This window comes from Lycorma delicatula, chromosome 7 (genome assembly GCF_047948215.1).
Source record: "Lycorma delicatula isolate Av1 chromosome 7, ASM4794821v1, whole genome shotgun sequence".
Classification (NCBI taxonomy): Eukaryota; Metazoa; Arthropoda; class Insecta; order Hemiptera; family Fulgoridae; genus Lycorma; species Lycorma delicatula.
In genome coordinates, this window is record NC_134461.1 from 59,374,817 (window position 1) to 59,393,096 (window position 18,280).

The 18,280-nt window shown below is 28.7% G+C and overlaps 1 protein-coding gene across 2 annotated transcripts in view; it reads right to left on the bottom strand.

Moving 5' to 3' along the window:
* Positions 1–472: 472 nt before the first annotated feature.
* LOC142327538 (cytochrome P450 4C1-like) overlaps positions 473–18,280 on the bottom strand; it is a 29,995-nt gene continuing 12,187 nt past the window's right edge. For both annotated transcript variants that reach the window (XM_075370680.1, XM_075370681.1), the window contains 9 exons: positions 16,248–16,335; positions 13,437–13,622; positions 9,874–9,943; positions 8,250–8,376; positions 7,881–7,941; positions 7,282–7,382; positions 6,556–6,793; positions 3,574–3,753; positions 473–831 (listed from right to left, as the gene is read on the bottom strand). In XM_075370680.1, the coding sequence (XP_075226795.1) occupies positions 674–831; positions 3,574–3,753; positions 6,556–6,793; positions 7,282–7,382; positions 7,881–7,941; positions 8,250–8,376; positions 9,874–9,943; positions 13,437–13,622; positions 16,248–16,335 (1,209 nt within the window). In that variant the 3' untranslated portion in view covers positions 473–673. The remainder of the gene's footprint in view (positions 832–3,573; positions 3,754–6,555; positions 6,794–7,281; positions 7,383–7,880; positions 7,942–8,249; positions 8,377–9,873; positions 9,944–13,436; positions 13,623–16,247; positions 16,336–18,280) is intronic.

The following is an 18,280-nucleotide window of genomic DNA, read 5'->3' on the forward strand; positions in this document are numbered from 1 at the left end:
AAACATTTTAATTACGCTTTCTTGTACATCTTCAACTATAAACTACTATGCAAATTTTGGTATAAGAAGCAGGTTTGTTGAAAAAATAATTTTATTTCAAGCAGTCTTTTAAAAATTATTGGCTTATATATGTGTTAAAGTGATATACATGTGTTAAAAGTGTATATAAACACATGTATATTAACCGTGTATATTCGGTTTTAACAGTAAAATATTAATTGTCTTTAGAAGGCTGTATGTATAATTTAAAATTTACGTTGTGATGGGTATTGTAAATTAGGCTCTGAAGTGTTGTTTTTTAATTTGAGATATTTTTTATGCCAATAACGTATTTTGTGCAAATGTAGTTAAGAATGGAAGGCGATTTAACAATATTCCCTGTTACCGGGTGGTAATGAGTGCTGTATAAGTGATTTTATAACAATGAAGGTTGTATATTTAACGTATATTTTAATTTAATAATGTTCAAAATTATAACAGCTGATGAAAAATGTTATTAACGTATGGTTAACTGCAAAGAAACATACATACTAAAATAAATAAGTCAGTATTTTATACAAATATTTGTAAACATTACTCTGTTTTCTTCCATTTAAAATTTTATTGATCAATACGTATTGTCTTAGTAAACTGGTACTGATATAGTCCTGGTTACGAAGTATAAAAAGGTCTTCTATCTCCTTGAAATCTGAACAGGGTAACCGTTTTTAGAGTCCATCATTAAAGTATTGTTGAATTGTAGTTTTTTCAAATCGACATCTGAATGAATTTTGTAGTTTTTTATTACAGTTGCAATTACAATTTTCATTGACATCATCGCAAACGTATATCCTGAAACAAAATTAATTTCATCACACCTTTTTAATCTACAGAATTATTATCTTCATACTTACATTTAATGATTGAAAAAATGTTGAAGTTGTTCGGCTTCCTAGGTTATTCATCTTAAGTCTCTTGATCTGATATACGTCATTCCGATGATTAATATTATCCAGATTTAATCTCAAAAAAAATGAAAAGCAATTTATTTTGACATTTCACTAGTTTTCTTAAAGTGGTAGCAACATGTGTTAATCTATACACGTTTGAGCTTTCATATACGTTTTGCGTATTTTCCTATCCTTTGATGTTTTCACACTCTACGATCCAACTGATAAATGTCCTGAATTCTATCATGTATCTTTCAAATCCTTTTCTTTGTTAACGAAAGTTCAATATTTGATTATGAAACAAAATGGAGTTTAATACCAAATATTGTATTCACTAGCATGCATATGATTTAAATCTCCTATTTTTGTAAGTACTACGCGGGGTACCTAACATAAGCAGTATAATAAAGCACAAGATGAAAATAATATGTGTGCCAAAATAAATCAGTGAAAAAATCTGGAAGTGTGAAAGGGTAAAAATACATACAGGCAAATGAATTAAGAAGTTGTACGGTAAGTATATTTTCGTCCGAATTCTAAACAAAAATACTGTAAATTCCAAATATTTTAAATACGATAACAATAAACTTCTTTTACTGCACCTCTCATTTCTTCACAACTCTTTCTATAACCAAATTAAGTAAGTTGGCGGATATTGCTTCACGTTTTCAAACGTTTGCCTCTAACTTTTTATAAAAAAAGAAGTACATAATATAATATTTCTAATCCACATTCATAGAATTCTTAACGACGGAGATATATACAATATATTAAATATTTTAATACAAATTAAAATAATATTTATTTAAAAAATCATTAAAAATACACACATATATATATATGGATAGAGCGAGAGAGAGCGAGACAGTTTAATTTCGGTATTAATACACGGAGTACCTATTCAGTTATTATTAAACTGAATAGGTACCTTTTTTCTTTTTCTGTTTAGTCTCCGGAATTACCGTAGTTATTAGAGGATGAATGAGGATGATATGTAAGAAGGTAAATGAAGTGTAGACTTGTACAGTTTCAGGTCGACCACTCCACAGATGTGTGCTTAATTGAAACGCAACCACCATAGAACACCAGTATCCACGATCAAATATTCAAATTTTATAAAAGTACTATCTTTGCTAGAATTTGAACCTTAGAACTCTCACTTCGAAATCATCTAATTTGCGATGACGAGTTCACCACTGGACCAACCTGGTGAGTATGTTTAATAATACCGAATAAGTTCTTGTTTATATAACATAGATCCTCTTTGAAATTCATTTCATTATCATTGCTGATATGAGCTTCAAATTATATTTAAGAAGATATTACTAATATATATGTTCTTTTAGTTTCTTTTAGTAATTTTTGTTTAAGAAATTACTCTAGAAGGCAGTTATTATTTTATATCATTGATTTTATAAACATATTTGTGGTATAAATTACATATTTCATATGGTAATATGTATTAATAAACCCTTATGTACAAAATTTGTGATGTCTCTAAACAGGAAAGAGTACGTGGAGTCCTAAATTGAAATTGAACTTTATTGTTCAATTTTTTAACAGGTTTTAAACATTAGTGTAGTATTGAACCCTACAGATTTTAAAAAAGAACGCTATTCTTAATTTCACCAAATGATTAGTTTTCTAACGTAATTTACTACTCTTGCAGGGTCATTCGTTATTTCTGAACACTTACACATGATCGCGTCAAAATCTATCAGAAATTAGAACAGTGGTGATTTAAATATATATATATATATATATATATATATATATATATATGTCGGAGAATAAAGTACAGTGGAGTATCTTCCGACAAAACGATGAGAATATTCTTTAGAATATCGGTATTTTTAGTAGTTTTAAGAAATGTACTATTACTTGTAATATTTTGTAAAATAAGGTTTAAATTGTTTTATTGCGGTAGGCTTAGGCCTAGGTAGGCACATGGTTGTCAACGTAGTCGGGATCCCAGGACGATAGGGGTATCATAAAATTAATAAGGAAAAGGAAATATGCAGTAGGTATATTATTTGAGAATATGGTGAAAGGGTAGTCTTGCTTTGGAACCCAGATCGAACAGACGTCCTGGTGGTCGCGAATTCGTTATTTTCCCTGAGCCTCGGTCTATCGCTAAGTTGTTTTAATATTATTTGAATTCTAAATTGAATTAATCTTATATTGTAATTCGTGTGCTACTGAGTTATTGATAAGTGATAATTATCATTTGTAATTATTTCATTGTACGAGTTATCTACTCATTTTTATTAATTGAACTTTATTGTAATCTTATATATTCTCCACTTGTAATGGTGGGAATGAGTGAAGTACAAAACGTTGAATCCCTGACAGATCTCCTCGCCTCTCCGACATATATATATATATTAAAAATATAATGAAAATATATACGGTCATTTCTAGTTGCCTTGCGTATTGTTATAAAATATTTGTAAATATTTTATTAAAAATTTCCTCTTTGAAGTGATTAATGAAATACGCAAAACAAAAATCGTACATTCTTCCGTCCAATAGATATATCAAGAAAAATTCTATTCTACTGATTAGCTTATCTGATGTCGCAAACGACAAGTAAAATAAAATCGAATATAATATTACTAACAGTTAAATATACTTTTATAATTACCGGGACAATTTCTAGGACCCATGCTGAACGGAATATAACTGTACTTCGGTCTTTTCTCAACTTCTTCTGGTAGAAAGTGTTCAGGGTAGAAATCGTCTGGATGTTTCCAAAATCTACGATCTCTATGTACTCCGTAAATACAAATAATTGCTGATGTCCCAGCTGGAAGTTGAATATTATCTAAAACAATAAACTGTAAATTCATTCAGCTGTTCTTAGTAAAAATGAAAAAAATAACAGCTAAGTTTTAACAAAAGGAAATGTATTAGGGTTATAATATTTCAGTCTTTATTTACACAACTCACAAGTATGGGAGAATAATTATTTTAATAATCGCTTCATATTTTCTAGTATTCTTCTTTTGCAATAACAAAATTACACGTAAATTATGTATTTAATGCAGGAATAATGTTTTTATCTTGGCATGCAGAATGAACGAATGTCCAACAACGGCCTTTTAGCCCATTTCATCGAAATGTAAATAATACTATCTGAATAGAGTAAATCAGGATTCAATAAGCTGTATTGTGTCGCATCTGCTGGCTGAGCCAATTTTTTTTTGCATCGTAAAAACATTTTACGATGTTTTTCCTGAAATCAACTCCACAACTTGTTATTAAAATATCAAGTAGACTACTTTTTACCTGTGAGGAAACCATCAAAACTGTTGCATGCTCTTCTTATTAAGTAATTATTGGGCAGTTTAAACAAATAAAAAAAAAAGTGTGTTTGTCTTCCAGATAGAAACCGAAAAATCTAATCTAATCTTTTCTTCTGAGTAAAAATATTTTCTTTATCATATTGCAAAATAATAAAATTGTTAAAATTCTACTTAACTTACCTATACTTTTGCATTCTAAATACAAAAACATTAAAAAGAACAAAATATTCTAAAAATAATAAAATTTGAATCATGGAAAGTGATAAGTCAATTATTGAAAAATTTGTGTTGTGGTGTTAAAAAATAGACAAAAAGAAAATTAAAAGTACATTAAAAGGACAAAATGAAACACAATAAAAAATTTATGGTGAGAAAGCATCAATGGAAAGAAGATTGTATTTTTTCTTAAAAGGAATGAATGCAGTAAGCCTCAATCATAAATTTTTTAACATTAACACAAATGAGAAAACCGTAAAAAAATTCAATTAATTCTAATATATCAAGTAATATTTAATTAATAAGTATTAGCGTATTTGAATGAAAATAATAAAAATTGTTAATTTACAACATTAATTTTACGTCGCGCTACTTAAAAAAAAAAAATAAATAAACTGTAATTATGATATTATAAGACGTAATAAACGCAGCTCCAACATGAAATTCCTTCTATATTCTATCAGTTTTCAACACAATGAAAGGGAGATAAAAAAGTAATTCTGAACCAACTACACGAATATTTTTTATGTAGCGGCCAAGATAAAACAATTCTTGCCTAATTCTGCGCAAGAGAGCCGACTATAATTTAATTTAATTTTAATATTTTGTTAGTTTAGTTTAATATTGTATTTAATACAATCTTCATCAAATTTTCACATGCACATCTTCAGATACACTTCTACAGCACACCTAAATTTCACTGAAATTGACCCAGCAGTTTTGGAAATTTTTATGTCACAAGATTTTATACGTAGATCTATAAATAAAATCGTATGTAAAAATATATAAGGAAACACCAGTTTAAATGATTGGTATTTTTGTACATCTTATACCTCAAAATATATAGAAGATTTATATTTATATTCACAAAGAGTGAGTAGATATGTCTATTGAATGCTAATTGAAAATCATTTTATAAAGCATTAGTCAACAATAAAAAAGATAGAATGTAGACATATGTAAGCATGAATTCCTAACAGTAATTATATTTACGTTTAAATAATCCGCGATAAAAAAATTGAAGATAATGTCAATTACTTAAGAAAGCTTATGTAAATTTTTTTTTGTTTAATATAACCTAAGGAAACTAAAGAATAAAACGAAGTTCTCAATTTAAAATCAAAAAGAATATTCTGTAAAGGGAATGGAATTCGGACAGAATTAAAGAAAATTTGTCTACTTTACACAGGAGCGTGTAAAAAAATAAATTAATAATAACCATATTATTTTTAAACTATTCACAGGTTAGAATTAAAAAATGAATGACCTTAATGCGGCTCTTAGAAAAATAATAGGAAATAATTAAAAATCCAATTTACTCAACAATGATTGGAAAAAATACTTTCATATTACCTCCTGGATTTATGAATTTGTGTAATCGAACAGATTTAGTAATACCGATTATTCTAAATGAAATTCTTTATTCCATCCTCATATATTACTAAAATGCCTTTTTTTATTAATAATTGATAAATTCAATGTTGTACATTTCTTTATAGAGAGGTGAAGTTTAATTAAAAAAAAAAAAAATGCTTGGTAGATTTTCGTGGGTATTTTTTATAAAGCATAAGTTTTTAATAAAGCAAGGTCAATTCTACAAATCCATTAATTTTCGTTTACACAAAAGCATATACCGTATTTTTTCCAAAACATGTTTTGCCCAAAACGTTTTCATTATTATAATTATTATTATTTTATAGAAAGAATTTAAATGTTGCTTTTAAGTTATCAAAGACCGCTCAATTGTGATTATTTACTGTTTTTTTCCTTTTTATGCTCGCGCAATACTAAAAAATGAGAACTCAAAAATTCTTTTTATAAAGTGTAAACAACAATAAGTTAATTATTTCTTTTTTCTTTTTTTGGTAAATGTAAATATTATTTTTGAAATTATTCTTCACAACTAAAGAAATCAAATAACTAAATAAAAATCTACATGAACATATCACTTAGACCGTAACCCTTGAGAATAAGAAACCAGGTCAATTGAATATTTTTTAATTACGATGAATACAATTACGCTTATATCTACGCACACGTGAAATGTCGCATTCAAGTGTTATGTTAAAGTGCAATATGTAAATAGAATACATACTAAAACTCACCATCTATATAAGTATCTTTTTCAAGTCTACGAACAACAAATGGAATTGTATAATGGCGCAAAACCTCTTTAAGAACCATTTCCAAATATCGTAATTTATGATGATCAGTGTACGTTATATCTTCATTATTTTCACCTATCGCATCTACTATTTCTTTGTACACCATTTCTTGAATATCTTTGTGTATTCCCAGAATCATCAAAGTGTAACTTATTGCAATTGCTGTCGTGTCGGTTCCCTGAAATAATGTTTTACAAATCTGAAGTTTTAAAAACATAGATTAAGGACAGTACTTTAGCTTTTCATAAGATTTTTTATTAGGAAAATGATTTATCACTACATATATATGCACCAATCGTCAGGTCTGATGATATATAAACCATCAATTTTAGATTCTAAGGACATTGGGGATTAATATTTTATTGCCAGATCCCTTAATATTATTACGCCCTATTTATAATAAAATATTGAAATATTGGAAAGAACGCCAAATTTTATTTTGACTTAACGACTTAACGTAAAAGAAACAGGTCTTGCCGTTTGTCATAATACTTTCTGGGATATCATATATAGTGTAACATTCTTCTTTGGAATTTTTCATTACCGTCGTTATATTATGAATATATTAGAATAATAATTAGTTATTATTGTTATCACCAGATTTGCTAACTTATAATTGTGTAAAATCTTTGCATTTAAGATAACTATTAAATATTTTGTACTTACAGCAATAAACATATCTACAATTTTAATAACTAACTGATCATCAGATAGGTCTTTGAAGTGATCTAGAATTGCATCAAGAAAAACTTTTTTCTTTTCTTCAACTGAAAAAAGATTACAAAAATAAAGTTAATTATTAAAAAAACTACTTATAAGTAAAATTTTAGTACACAAAAACTATAAACTGTGAACATGATTTATAAAGTACCAAAATATGATTTGTAGCATAAGAAAATAGTTTGGTGAAGGGAAAAATAAGTATTAAAAAACCTTCACCAAATATTAAAGAAACAATTTATTTATTGAGAAAAAAGTAAAGGTTTTTCAACAATATTTACCCTTCTCAAAATCTTCAACTTCCTTCAAAGTTATATAGTAATATTAACATAATTTTTTTTACATTACTGGTTTATCAGAGAATCTACTATAACTTCCTCTAAGCAAGTAATCGTTGTATTTTCCTATTAAATAATTAGAAAAAAGATATATTCCAGCTTAATATATGTTATAGAAAGTCAGACCTAAAATTCGAATGTACTTATTTTTTTTGTAGATTTTGTAACAGTTCTAGCATGCGTAATAAATTATTTTACAGAATTTACCAATAATGGAATCCAACTTGACACATTCTTCTTTCCGTGCCAATTTACGTTGCTGAATTATCTAAAAAGAAAATCGCAACCGTAAGATAATTTTCAAACATTTTAACAACACAATATATACATATACACACATATATATATATATATATATATATGTATTTATTATTGTAATAAATTTTCTAAGTGAAAATTTTGTATATATGCGTTTGATAATTAAATGTAAAAAAAAATATTAAGTAAAATATCTAGCGAAAATTGAGTGTTTATTTAGGATAACTATGATTATTTAAAGAACGAGATATCTTCGGAATTGGATTATAAGAAAGCATTTTTTTTTCAGTATTTTTAATGTTATAAGATTATGAATACCTTTTTCACGAATTTATGCAAATGTTGAACATATTTCTTGCACTGTTTTGAACGTTCTGTCATACGATATAGAATATCTGGTTGAAGATATATTTTAAAGAATCTTTCTTTAATGATATGCAATGACCTGAAATGAGATTTAATTATTTCATAATAATGTTATTCTTTAAAAAATAAATTTTTAGTTCACTAATTTATAAATGAGTTCAAACAAATCCCTAATATTAATTAACTACACAAACTGGAAAAGTAAGTAATATATACTAATGATTCTTCTATTATTTCTAAATTTTTAAGAAAATAATTTCATACACTTACATTACCTAATATCTCATTTATCATTTATTACGATTCAGTGCTATAAACCCTTCCTTTCGTTAGTAAATCTTTAATCAAATTTTTAATTTGATTAAAGATTCAATTCTGGATAACGAAAGAACAAATAAGAAACTATCATTTCTAAATTCATTTAGGAAATTCCCTTTTTAAAGTAAGGAAAAATTAGAAATTTCGTTTTAGTACGATCAGAATGTGAAGATTCTAGTAAAGTTATTTGATTGAGTTTTCCTGAGAAACCTAATAAATAAAAATTCAATCCTCGTATGACTAGATGAGTTAGAAATATACAACTAGAACCTGTTATTTATTTATGATTAAAATTGCATATTTTTCTTATTTTTTGAGTCGCTGTATAAAGTTGTTATACAACTTTATCTTCTTTTCTGTTATGTTTTATTAAATAAATGTATTCTACTTTTATTTATGTATTACTTTTACCTATTACTATGTAGAACTTATTGATTTTTTTTCTTCTGTTTTTTAAACACTCCAGGAGCAACCGGAACCGCCATCAGACATAACATAAGTTGCTCCCTGGTGTCGTGGAAGAGAGACTGTTCCCTTTTCTCGTCTCCCAATGGACGCTATCCTCTAACCCTATACTACACAGCTCCGGACGTACTTCTTCCCTGTCCATCGTTCTGCGTCAGTAACTCAAACCTTGAGGGTCCCACAGGCCGTCGTCAGTAATACTCCGATCCCCCCTCATGCGTACCGGCGAGGTAGGGCAATCTAGGCCTGCAAGCTACCCCCCTGTCTTAGATGAGCTACGCTTCAACCCACATAAATATGTAGAGCAGAAGCTTTTTTTTTAATAATAGTGTGTGTTGTGAGTGTACTGCTGAACAGTTTTCTTGTTAAAAAATTTTACTTAAAACTTTTATGTTTCAATTAAATTGCGGATTACAATAATTTTTAAGATGAGTGTCTTTTTATCTTAAAACTATTTTTAGTAGTATTTCGTTATCTTAATGTTTTTACATCATAGAATCATCTAAATCACACACACACACACACACACACACACACACACACACACACACACACACACACACACACACACACACACACACACACACACACACACACACACACACACACACACACACACACATATATATATATATATATATATATTTAAATAAACTATTAGCGTGTGTGGAGGTACTGGTTTTAGTGTGCACGTCGAAGTATACTTCATTTAAGAAGTTTTAAGTGTTAAATTATTATTTCTATAATTTTAATAATATTTCTTAAATCCAAATAAATTAACTGCATTACTTACGGCAATAGATATTTTGCAAAATCTGAAGTGTTATGTATCTGCTCAGAAGTCTTGATGTTCATTTGGGTACCTGGATGTGAAAAGTAAAACTATACGTAATTTAGCAAATTTTTTTTTAATTTTAATGTTTTAAATGTGGAATCATTAGCAGACAATATAGTTTTTAATATAATATCTCTGCTGGTACTGTGAATGAATAATCCAAAAAATAATTTTCTTTTACTAAAACAAAGTAACACAATAAAACTTAAGACTTTTTAATAGTAAATAATTGACTGTTAAATCTAGATATTGATATTTTAATATTAGGTCGCGGATACCGGTGTTGTTTGGTGATTGGGGTTCAATTAACTACACATCTCAGGAATGGTGTCAGGTCGACCATTCCAGAGTATTCCATACTATGAAGGAATACCTTATGGTGGATCCGGAGGTTAAACAGAATAAAGAGAGATACTGATATGAAGCTTGTACATCACACAGTAATTTCAATCATTTTTTAAAGCAATTGCAGTATTGAGATAATTTCTTGATGATGCTTAATACGCAGAAGTTGCAAATTTTAGGTGTTTATGATGAAAATTTATATTTAATCAAAATAGATTTTTATTCTAATTATACATCTTTTATGATACATTTTTATGTGCGTTGTTCATAATATTTGTGAGTCACTGATGACTCATTTACCTAAGAAAGATCACTAATATCGGAATGATAATGACTGGTTTTTCTGATTTAAAAAAAAAATAGTTTAGAAAATATCTTCCGTTAAATTATTTTAGGAGGTATTGGTATTAAAAGAGTTTAGTATGTTGAAAGATTAAAATAAATAATATACTGGGTCTAACTACCTATCCATTTTCTGGTTCATTTATTTGATAGATCCTTCTACTTTTCTGTAACGCTGAACGAGCGATGGAAGTTTTCTTCGTGTTTTGGACTGGTTGAAAAATAAAAACCTGTTTCATTTTTCTAAAATTACTTATTAATTAAATTATATTAATAAACATAGTTCATTTTTTCTGCATATTATTTTTTAAAGAATTCCAATTATTAAAATTACGTAAAACGATTCGAAAGTATTATGTAAAATAAATATTAATATTAACGGAACGGAACGCAAGAATGGCGGGAGTTTCTTACAGATCGCAGAGCCTGGACAATGTCCCTTGTTGCTGTATCTTGCTATTATCGGGCGGGTTTCATGGGTTGTTTAATGGCGGTTATAAATTTTAAGTTTTATATGGACGGATTTGGTAATTTGTGTTCCTATCCGAATGGACCAGCGTGAAATTTATTTACTGGGTCTGACCGTGGGACACTAAGCTTTTGAGCCTAGTACACCCAGTGTGATTCCCCCTCAGTCCGTCCGCTGAAGTCCCTTAGCTACTAGTACCTTATGGACTAGCTGGTATATGCCTACCCCTTCTCCGGAGGGAGTCGCATGTGCTGACTGAATTAAATTGTGGTCTCTTAGTTGGTTGGTGGGGGGTGTTGTCTAGGTTTTTAATAGTGTTAAGAAAATTTAATTGTGAAAACGGTCACTTCCGCAATCGGAATTTTCGCGAAATTTCCATTTATAGGTTACGCGATATAGAGGCTCTTGAACCTGGTGTGTCATTTTTTGACTCCCGTACCGCCTCTTCACGGTGGTTCATCTAATACGGCATGAGGCCGTTTTCCTATACCCTGTGGAGTAGGGACCTCACGGCAGATGTTCCGCAGATGGCCGTGTTTCGACACGGCCGATCTTCGAACAGTCTGCGTGCTTGCGCCGCCCCCACCTCTGATACGGTGTGAAGTACGGCGTTTCTGACGCACCACGGTGCTCCAAATATCGTTCGCATCGCTATGTTTTGGACGGCTTCTAATTTCTTTTGAAGCGTGGAGTTCAACAAGGCTCCCTATGCCGGGTAAGCGTATGTTAGAGTCGGCAAGACGTATAGCCGAAAAATGAGCAGTTTTGTCGCCAGTGGATATGGGCTGGCAATGTTCAGTAGAGTATAGTGAGACCCTATTGACCTTTGCACTTTGGGTCACATATTTAACATGTTCTCGTAAGGTAAGCCGTTTATCCAGGACTACTCCCAAGTACTTGACTGTTTTCCCAAAGGAAATTTTCTCTACTGGGATTTCCAGTTGCCTGGCTGGAGCACTTGTCTTGTATGTGAACATCACTACCACAGATTTCTCACCGTTGACCTCGATTCTCCACATAATCGAGCCACGTCTCTACTAGATCCCAATTGCCTTTGGAGTCTCTCGATCGCTTATTCTACACTTCTGAATTCATAATAATAATATACATATATATGATATATGAAAAGTGGGCGGTGATACACGGAAGCGAGTGGTGTATGGTACCACGTTTATTCCCCCTACGATTTTAGGTCAGCTCTAGGAGCTAGTTTAGTGGCTCAGTAGCCGTTTGTGGCACAGACATTCGGTCTTATGCTTTAGGGCGACCGAATGGGGTGGTGGCGGCAGAAATGCCAAACAAACCAATAAATTCCTCTCCCTCATCAGAAAACTCCGGTGAAGATGAACGGGAGTGAGATGGACGGGTTTGGATTAAATAGGTTTCCATTAAGAAAGAATCGTCTGAAGAGTACTAAAATTAGTATTAAGAAGAGTGCTAAAATTAGTATTAAAATTTAACTTAATATTAAGTTATTATATTATTTTTGACTTTGATGGCAAGTCTGTCTTTCCATCTTTTTTACTTTTTAAAATAAAAAGTAAATAGGTTAAAACTAGAAGCAATTTAATATAATATATTGAAATTATTTATTATATTTTATTTGATTTACATAAAGTCCAATTTAATAGCTTAATTAATTAAATAAATTAAGAAAAAAATGAACAATTAACAAATTGAATGAATTTGTTATATTATGTTAAATTAAGTAATATTAATTTAATAACAAATTTATTATATTTTATAAATATAATATTAATATTTATAAATTAATTAAATTAAATTAATCTAAGAATTAGGAATAAAATTACCTGTAAAAGTTCAATATATTCACTAATATATTAACTAGTATTAAATCAAATTAGTTTTTAAACCAAGATTTAAAACTTATCCGATTATTGACAATATCAGAGTGACATGTGGCTTACGGCCTTGGTAGACAACCTAACGGGATGTTGCCGACCTGATATGGTCAGGGACACAGGTACGCCGGAAACGAAGCAGACAACCAACACACACACTAGCAGCAACACACTATAACGCAGAAGCACTATTTTTAACACAACCTTCCACTTTTCAACAGACACCTAATATTAATCAATTAATTTTGTAGCTAAAAGTTTACTGAATAAATTAATATTCAAAGAATATCCTGACGAAAATCGATTTAAATTAAATATTTAACGAAATCTCTTTAAATAAAAAGTGATTTAGAACAAAATACAAAGCAAAAAAGGCATAAATAGGAACAGAATGATTGGCAATTTTTATGGTACAGGTGGCAATTTTTTTTAGTGATAAATACCTTAATGCAAGTTGTGTAAGTTATATTAATGTGATTTAATAATTTTTATTTTTCAATTACCACAAAGAATATCCAGGGTCGTTCTTGCGACATATTCGTGTATATCAAATGGAGGTGCATCAATTTTCTCTTCCAATACATTAACAAGAATTTTACTTTCTTCATTAAAACATTTTGTAAAACTTTCTAGTATTTTCTGATTGAAGGTGGGATTAACCATCTTACGTAACTGTTTCCAATTTTCTCCTATAAAAAAGATTAATAAAGATATAAATAAAAAAATAATAATTTTCGGTGTTGATAAAACACTAGAGCCGGTATTTGTAGGTACAGCGGAACTATCGTAACAGATTGACAGGGATAGAAAAAAAATCAGTATTATTAAAAAAAAAATAGCTATTCTAATGATAATTACATTAGAAATATAATGAGATAATATTTGTTTAATAAAATAATTAAAATTAGAATAAGAGTTGAATTATGAGATAAAGACATAATTTTTGTTTCATATTTACTTATATTTCTACTCGTATTCCTTACTTTCATATTTATTTGCTCATTCATATATTTTTTCATAAATGGTTTAATAAAAGATTTTTTCATAAAAAATAGTATGTATTACCGTAACCAATATACAAATAAAATTATTTTAATTCAAGTAACATTTCAGATTAGATTTATAACATAATGAAAAATATATTGTAAAACTCATCACTTAATTAGTTAAATTTTTTATAAAGCAGGAATCTTTTTTTAAAATTATTAAAACATTTTTTGGGAAAAATTTATAAACAATCACTTAATGAATCACCTTAATAGAAAAAATTATTTTTCATACATGCTTTTGAAAATGAAAAAATAAACTCGTTATCAAATTTTTCTTTTGCATCATAGCTGTTCCAACATGAATCAAAATGCAGGTCTTTTAAAGCTAATAGTACAACTTTATTACTACTAATAGTAATTAAATTCCAATTCATATGGTGTGTAATATTCACTGATAAAAAATCAGATGAAAAAAATAAAAATGTAACTTCATTTTTTGGATAATTCTATGGGCTAAGTGCGATTCGCGTTTGGTATGCATAGTATAAGAACAAAATTAAATTAATATTTAATTTTATCAAGAATTATACATTATATTTTACGAATATAATATTAATATTAACGAATTTCCGAAGAGCAACATCTTTTGGTAAAAACATTTTCAATACACACGCAAATCAATAAAGCCAGTAATGGTCCTTAGGAGATTTTTAACTTTTTCATTAACCTTGTTTGAATTAAAATAAAAGATATGGTTCCTATCTCAGGTATTAATGTAAAAAAAAAAATCTATTAGACCTGTCCAATTTGGTTTGCACCTAAATATAATAATGTCCTACTGAACACAAATTATATTTTGCATTTTTAATACGTATATATTATCTTGAATTTCTCACAAATGCAGCCGATAAAACAAGCTTTCGTCCTACCGTTTTCAGATTTTTGTCGACGTGTATCAAATGTATCAGCTGTAAACTAAGTATGATTATATTTAATGTAAGAATAGTTTCATTTTTCAATTTTTTTTTATCAAAATATTAACAAATCATAGATTTATAAGATTTCTGAAATAATAAATCTTAACTGAAAACTCATCTGGAATCATCATTCTGTAAGGACATACGAGAGGCATCTTTATTATAAATTATGTATATATATTTATATATAGATTCAGTGTTCATCATATTCAAAGGCAAATATGAAAGTATAATTTACCGTATCACATGAACTACAAAATCCATTGACTGTAACGTTATCGATTTTTTATAACAGGTTATAGCTGCCTAAAACTCGATAGACTTAATTACCTTTTCATTAAATAACATTTAGAAACAGATTTAAAGTAATCATGAAGTAATTATTTTAGTATACGTCAGGAAACAAATTTCTCGCATAATTCAGCTTTTATTACTTAAAAAGTAATTCAATAATAAATAGTATCAGTAGCTCAAGTTGGATATGAATTACAACAAACAGAAGTTTTAAGTACGGAAATATTACAAGGAAAAAATAAGTTTCAGTTAGGTTAGGATTTATTTTAATGTAGAATAATATAAATAAATCGAAGAAACAAAACAGAAATGAAAAAAAATAAAATGAAAATTGGTATTTAACGTAGACTTGATATAAAGATAAAAAATAAAAAATATGCCAGTACAAAATAAAAATCATTATTAAAAAGTGGGAAAATTTCAACATTTTTAAAGTCAGTTTTTTAACTTCTTTTATATATGAAATAATTAGTAATAAAAGCAGACAGCATTAATAAACATTGTTTTTTAAATTAGTCTGTAGTGCAGAAAAATATTGTTACATAAACAACAATAATGTACGACTGAATACGCAGACAAGATTGACCTTGATATTAGACCAATCTTCAGTGTTCGCAACGCATCTAGCGGATAAATCGAGAACTAAACGTAGGTGGTAAGATTCGTTATATAGTAGAAGTTAAAAAAGTGTAAAAGATTGTTAATAGTATGAGTAAGCAGTCTGCCTGATTAAAGCATTCATTGTGACTTACACACACATATATATACACATATATATACACACATATATATACACACACACAGGGAATGTTAGTTTCTTTAAATGAATTAACGTTAATCTCATGGCATTACTAAAAAAGAGAAGCAAAGCTAGTCAACGTTTCTGAACTGTTCATGATCTAAGCCTGGTAACAGGAATTAGAATTTAGATATCAGTAACAGTAACAACAATTATTAGGAAAAAATAATCTAGGTAAATTAAAAAAGAAATGTAGAACATAAGTACAATAAGAATAACGTAAACAAATTAAGAATGAATTCAAACTTATTTTACCTGATGCAATAAAAATTCCTTCTCCTATTGGCTTAAAATATTGATAACACGGATCTTTGTTTGTTGCATATTCGCTTATCAATATTGCCTGAACAAATAAAGAAAAAAAAGTAATTTTAAATATTTCTTTCATTCTTAATATAGTGTGATAGATGTATTTATATATATAGAACAATGAGCTTAACTAGCCATGCATCAAAAATCTATACTAGAATTCAGTACAGAAGAATTGAGAGGAGAATGGAAGAAGTGTTAGGGGAAGACCAATTTGGTTTCAGGAATAGTATAGGGACAAGGCAAGCAATGTTAGGGCTCAGATTAATAGTAGAAGGAAGATGAAAGAAAAACAAACCAACATACTTGGCATTTATAGACCTAGAAAATGCATTTGATAACGTAGACTGGAATAAAACGTTCAGCATTTTAAAAAAAATTAGGGTTCCAATACAGAGGTAGAAGAACGATTGCTAACATTTGCAGGAACCAAACAGCAACAGTAATAATTGAAGAACATAAGAATGAAGCCGTAAGGGAGTTAGACAAGGATGTTCCCTAACTTTGCATAGAACTAGCAATTATTGATTTTAAAGAACAATTTAGATCCGGAGTAACAGGGCAAGGTGAAAAGATAAAGATGGTACGATTTGCTGATGATGTAATAATTCTAGCTGAGAGTAAAAAGGATTTAGTAGGAACAATGAACGACATGGATGAAGTCCTACGCAAGAACTACCACATAAAAATCATTTTATTTTTTATATAATAATATATTATTTCTCCCTTTTTCAGACAGAAAAACGGGATTTCTCTCTTCATATTGAAGTTTTTAATTGTGTTTTTAATATTTTAATGACTATTGCTATGGGATTAAATGAACAATGATATAATTCAATTTAATTTTATAAATAATTGTTTAATTAGTATTCAACACCATTCAGCAGTTATCAGTGTATGCACGCGTGTATGTGAACGGTTAAAGCACACTCTAAAACTTATTGGTAGATAAGGTGGTCATTGATCAATCATTAATCATAAATGATCAATTTTAATGGAAAATAATGAAAGCAACTGGGCTATTTTGAAAAGTTTTCCTAAGTTTATATTGTGAAAAATTGTACTGTAAAAATTGTTACTGTTAAATGAAGGGTAAATAGAATCAATATCAAAGTACGATATCTCGTTGTTTTGACAATCATAAAATGTACGTCACACCAAAACAATTTAATGTCAATTAAAACAGAGGAGCTAATCTGTCGTATTAACTAATCTGTAGTATCTGCGTAAGTAGAAGACTTAAAAAGTGATTGGTTTCTCATCTTCTTATTCACCCATTTAAATAAATTACTGCAAATCATCATACCAAGTCTGTTAAATAACGGACTATACTTAGCCATGTAAAAGAACAATTATTTTGTTCATCTCGGTGTTTTTTTTGTACAATGATACAACATTAGTTCCAGAGAAAGAAAATTAATTTAGTACCGCTTGAATACCAGATGATTTACCACATAACAAGTATAATATGAAAAACTGCGCCAGTTGCTAAAAAAACAACATATTATTTTACTCCTAACTAAAAGTCCATTTTCAAGAAGAAATTTTGATATTAATAAATTACCTAGCAATGTAAGTTAAAAGAATTCCGGTAGTTTCCTAAGATTGATGAGATGAGAAAGGGTGGCAGTTAATTTTTAGTGTAGATCAATTCTTAAAAACGTAAAAACAAAACTACAGGAAAGTAAATTTTGGGGGTGGAGATGAAAAATATGAAACGACAATTAACAAGACTGTAAAAGTGTCTACTTCTGCAAATAATTGATAAACAAAAATGAAATCGATAGAATGTGATTAACTCGCGTGTGAGTTTGTAATTCGACATTCGTATGTCGTATGTTTGCGTGTATTAACGCACTACGTACAATGAAATCATGTATTTTCTACATAAGATTTTTCTTTGAACTAAAAACAGACAGTTTTTAACACCAACATTTATTATATTTGTTATTTTTCCCCCTACCTAGACACTACTCCTT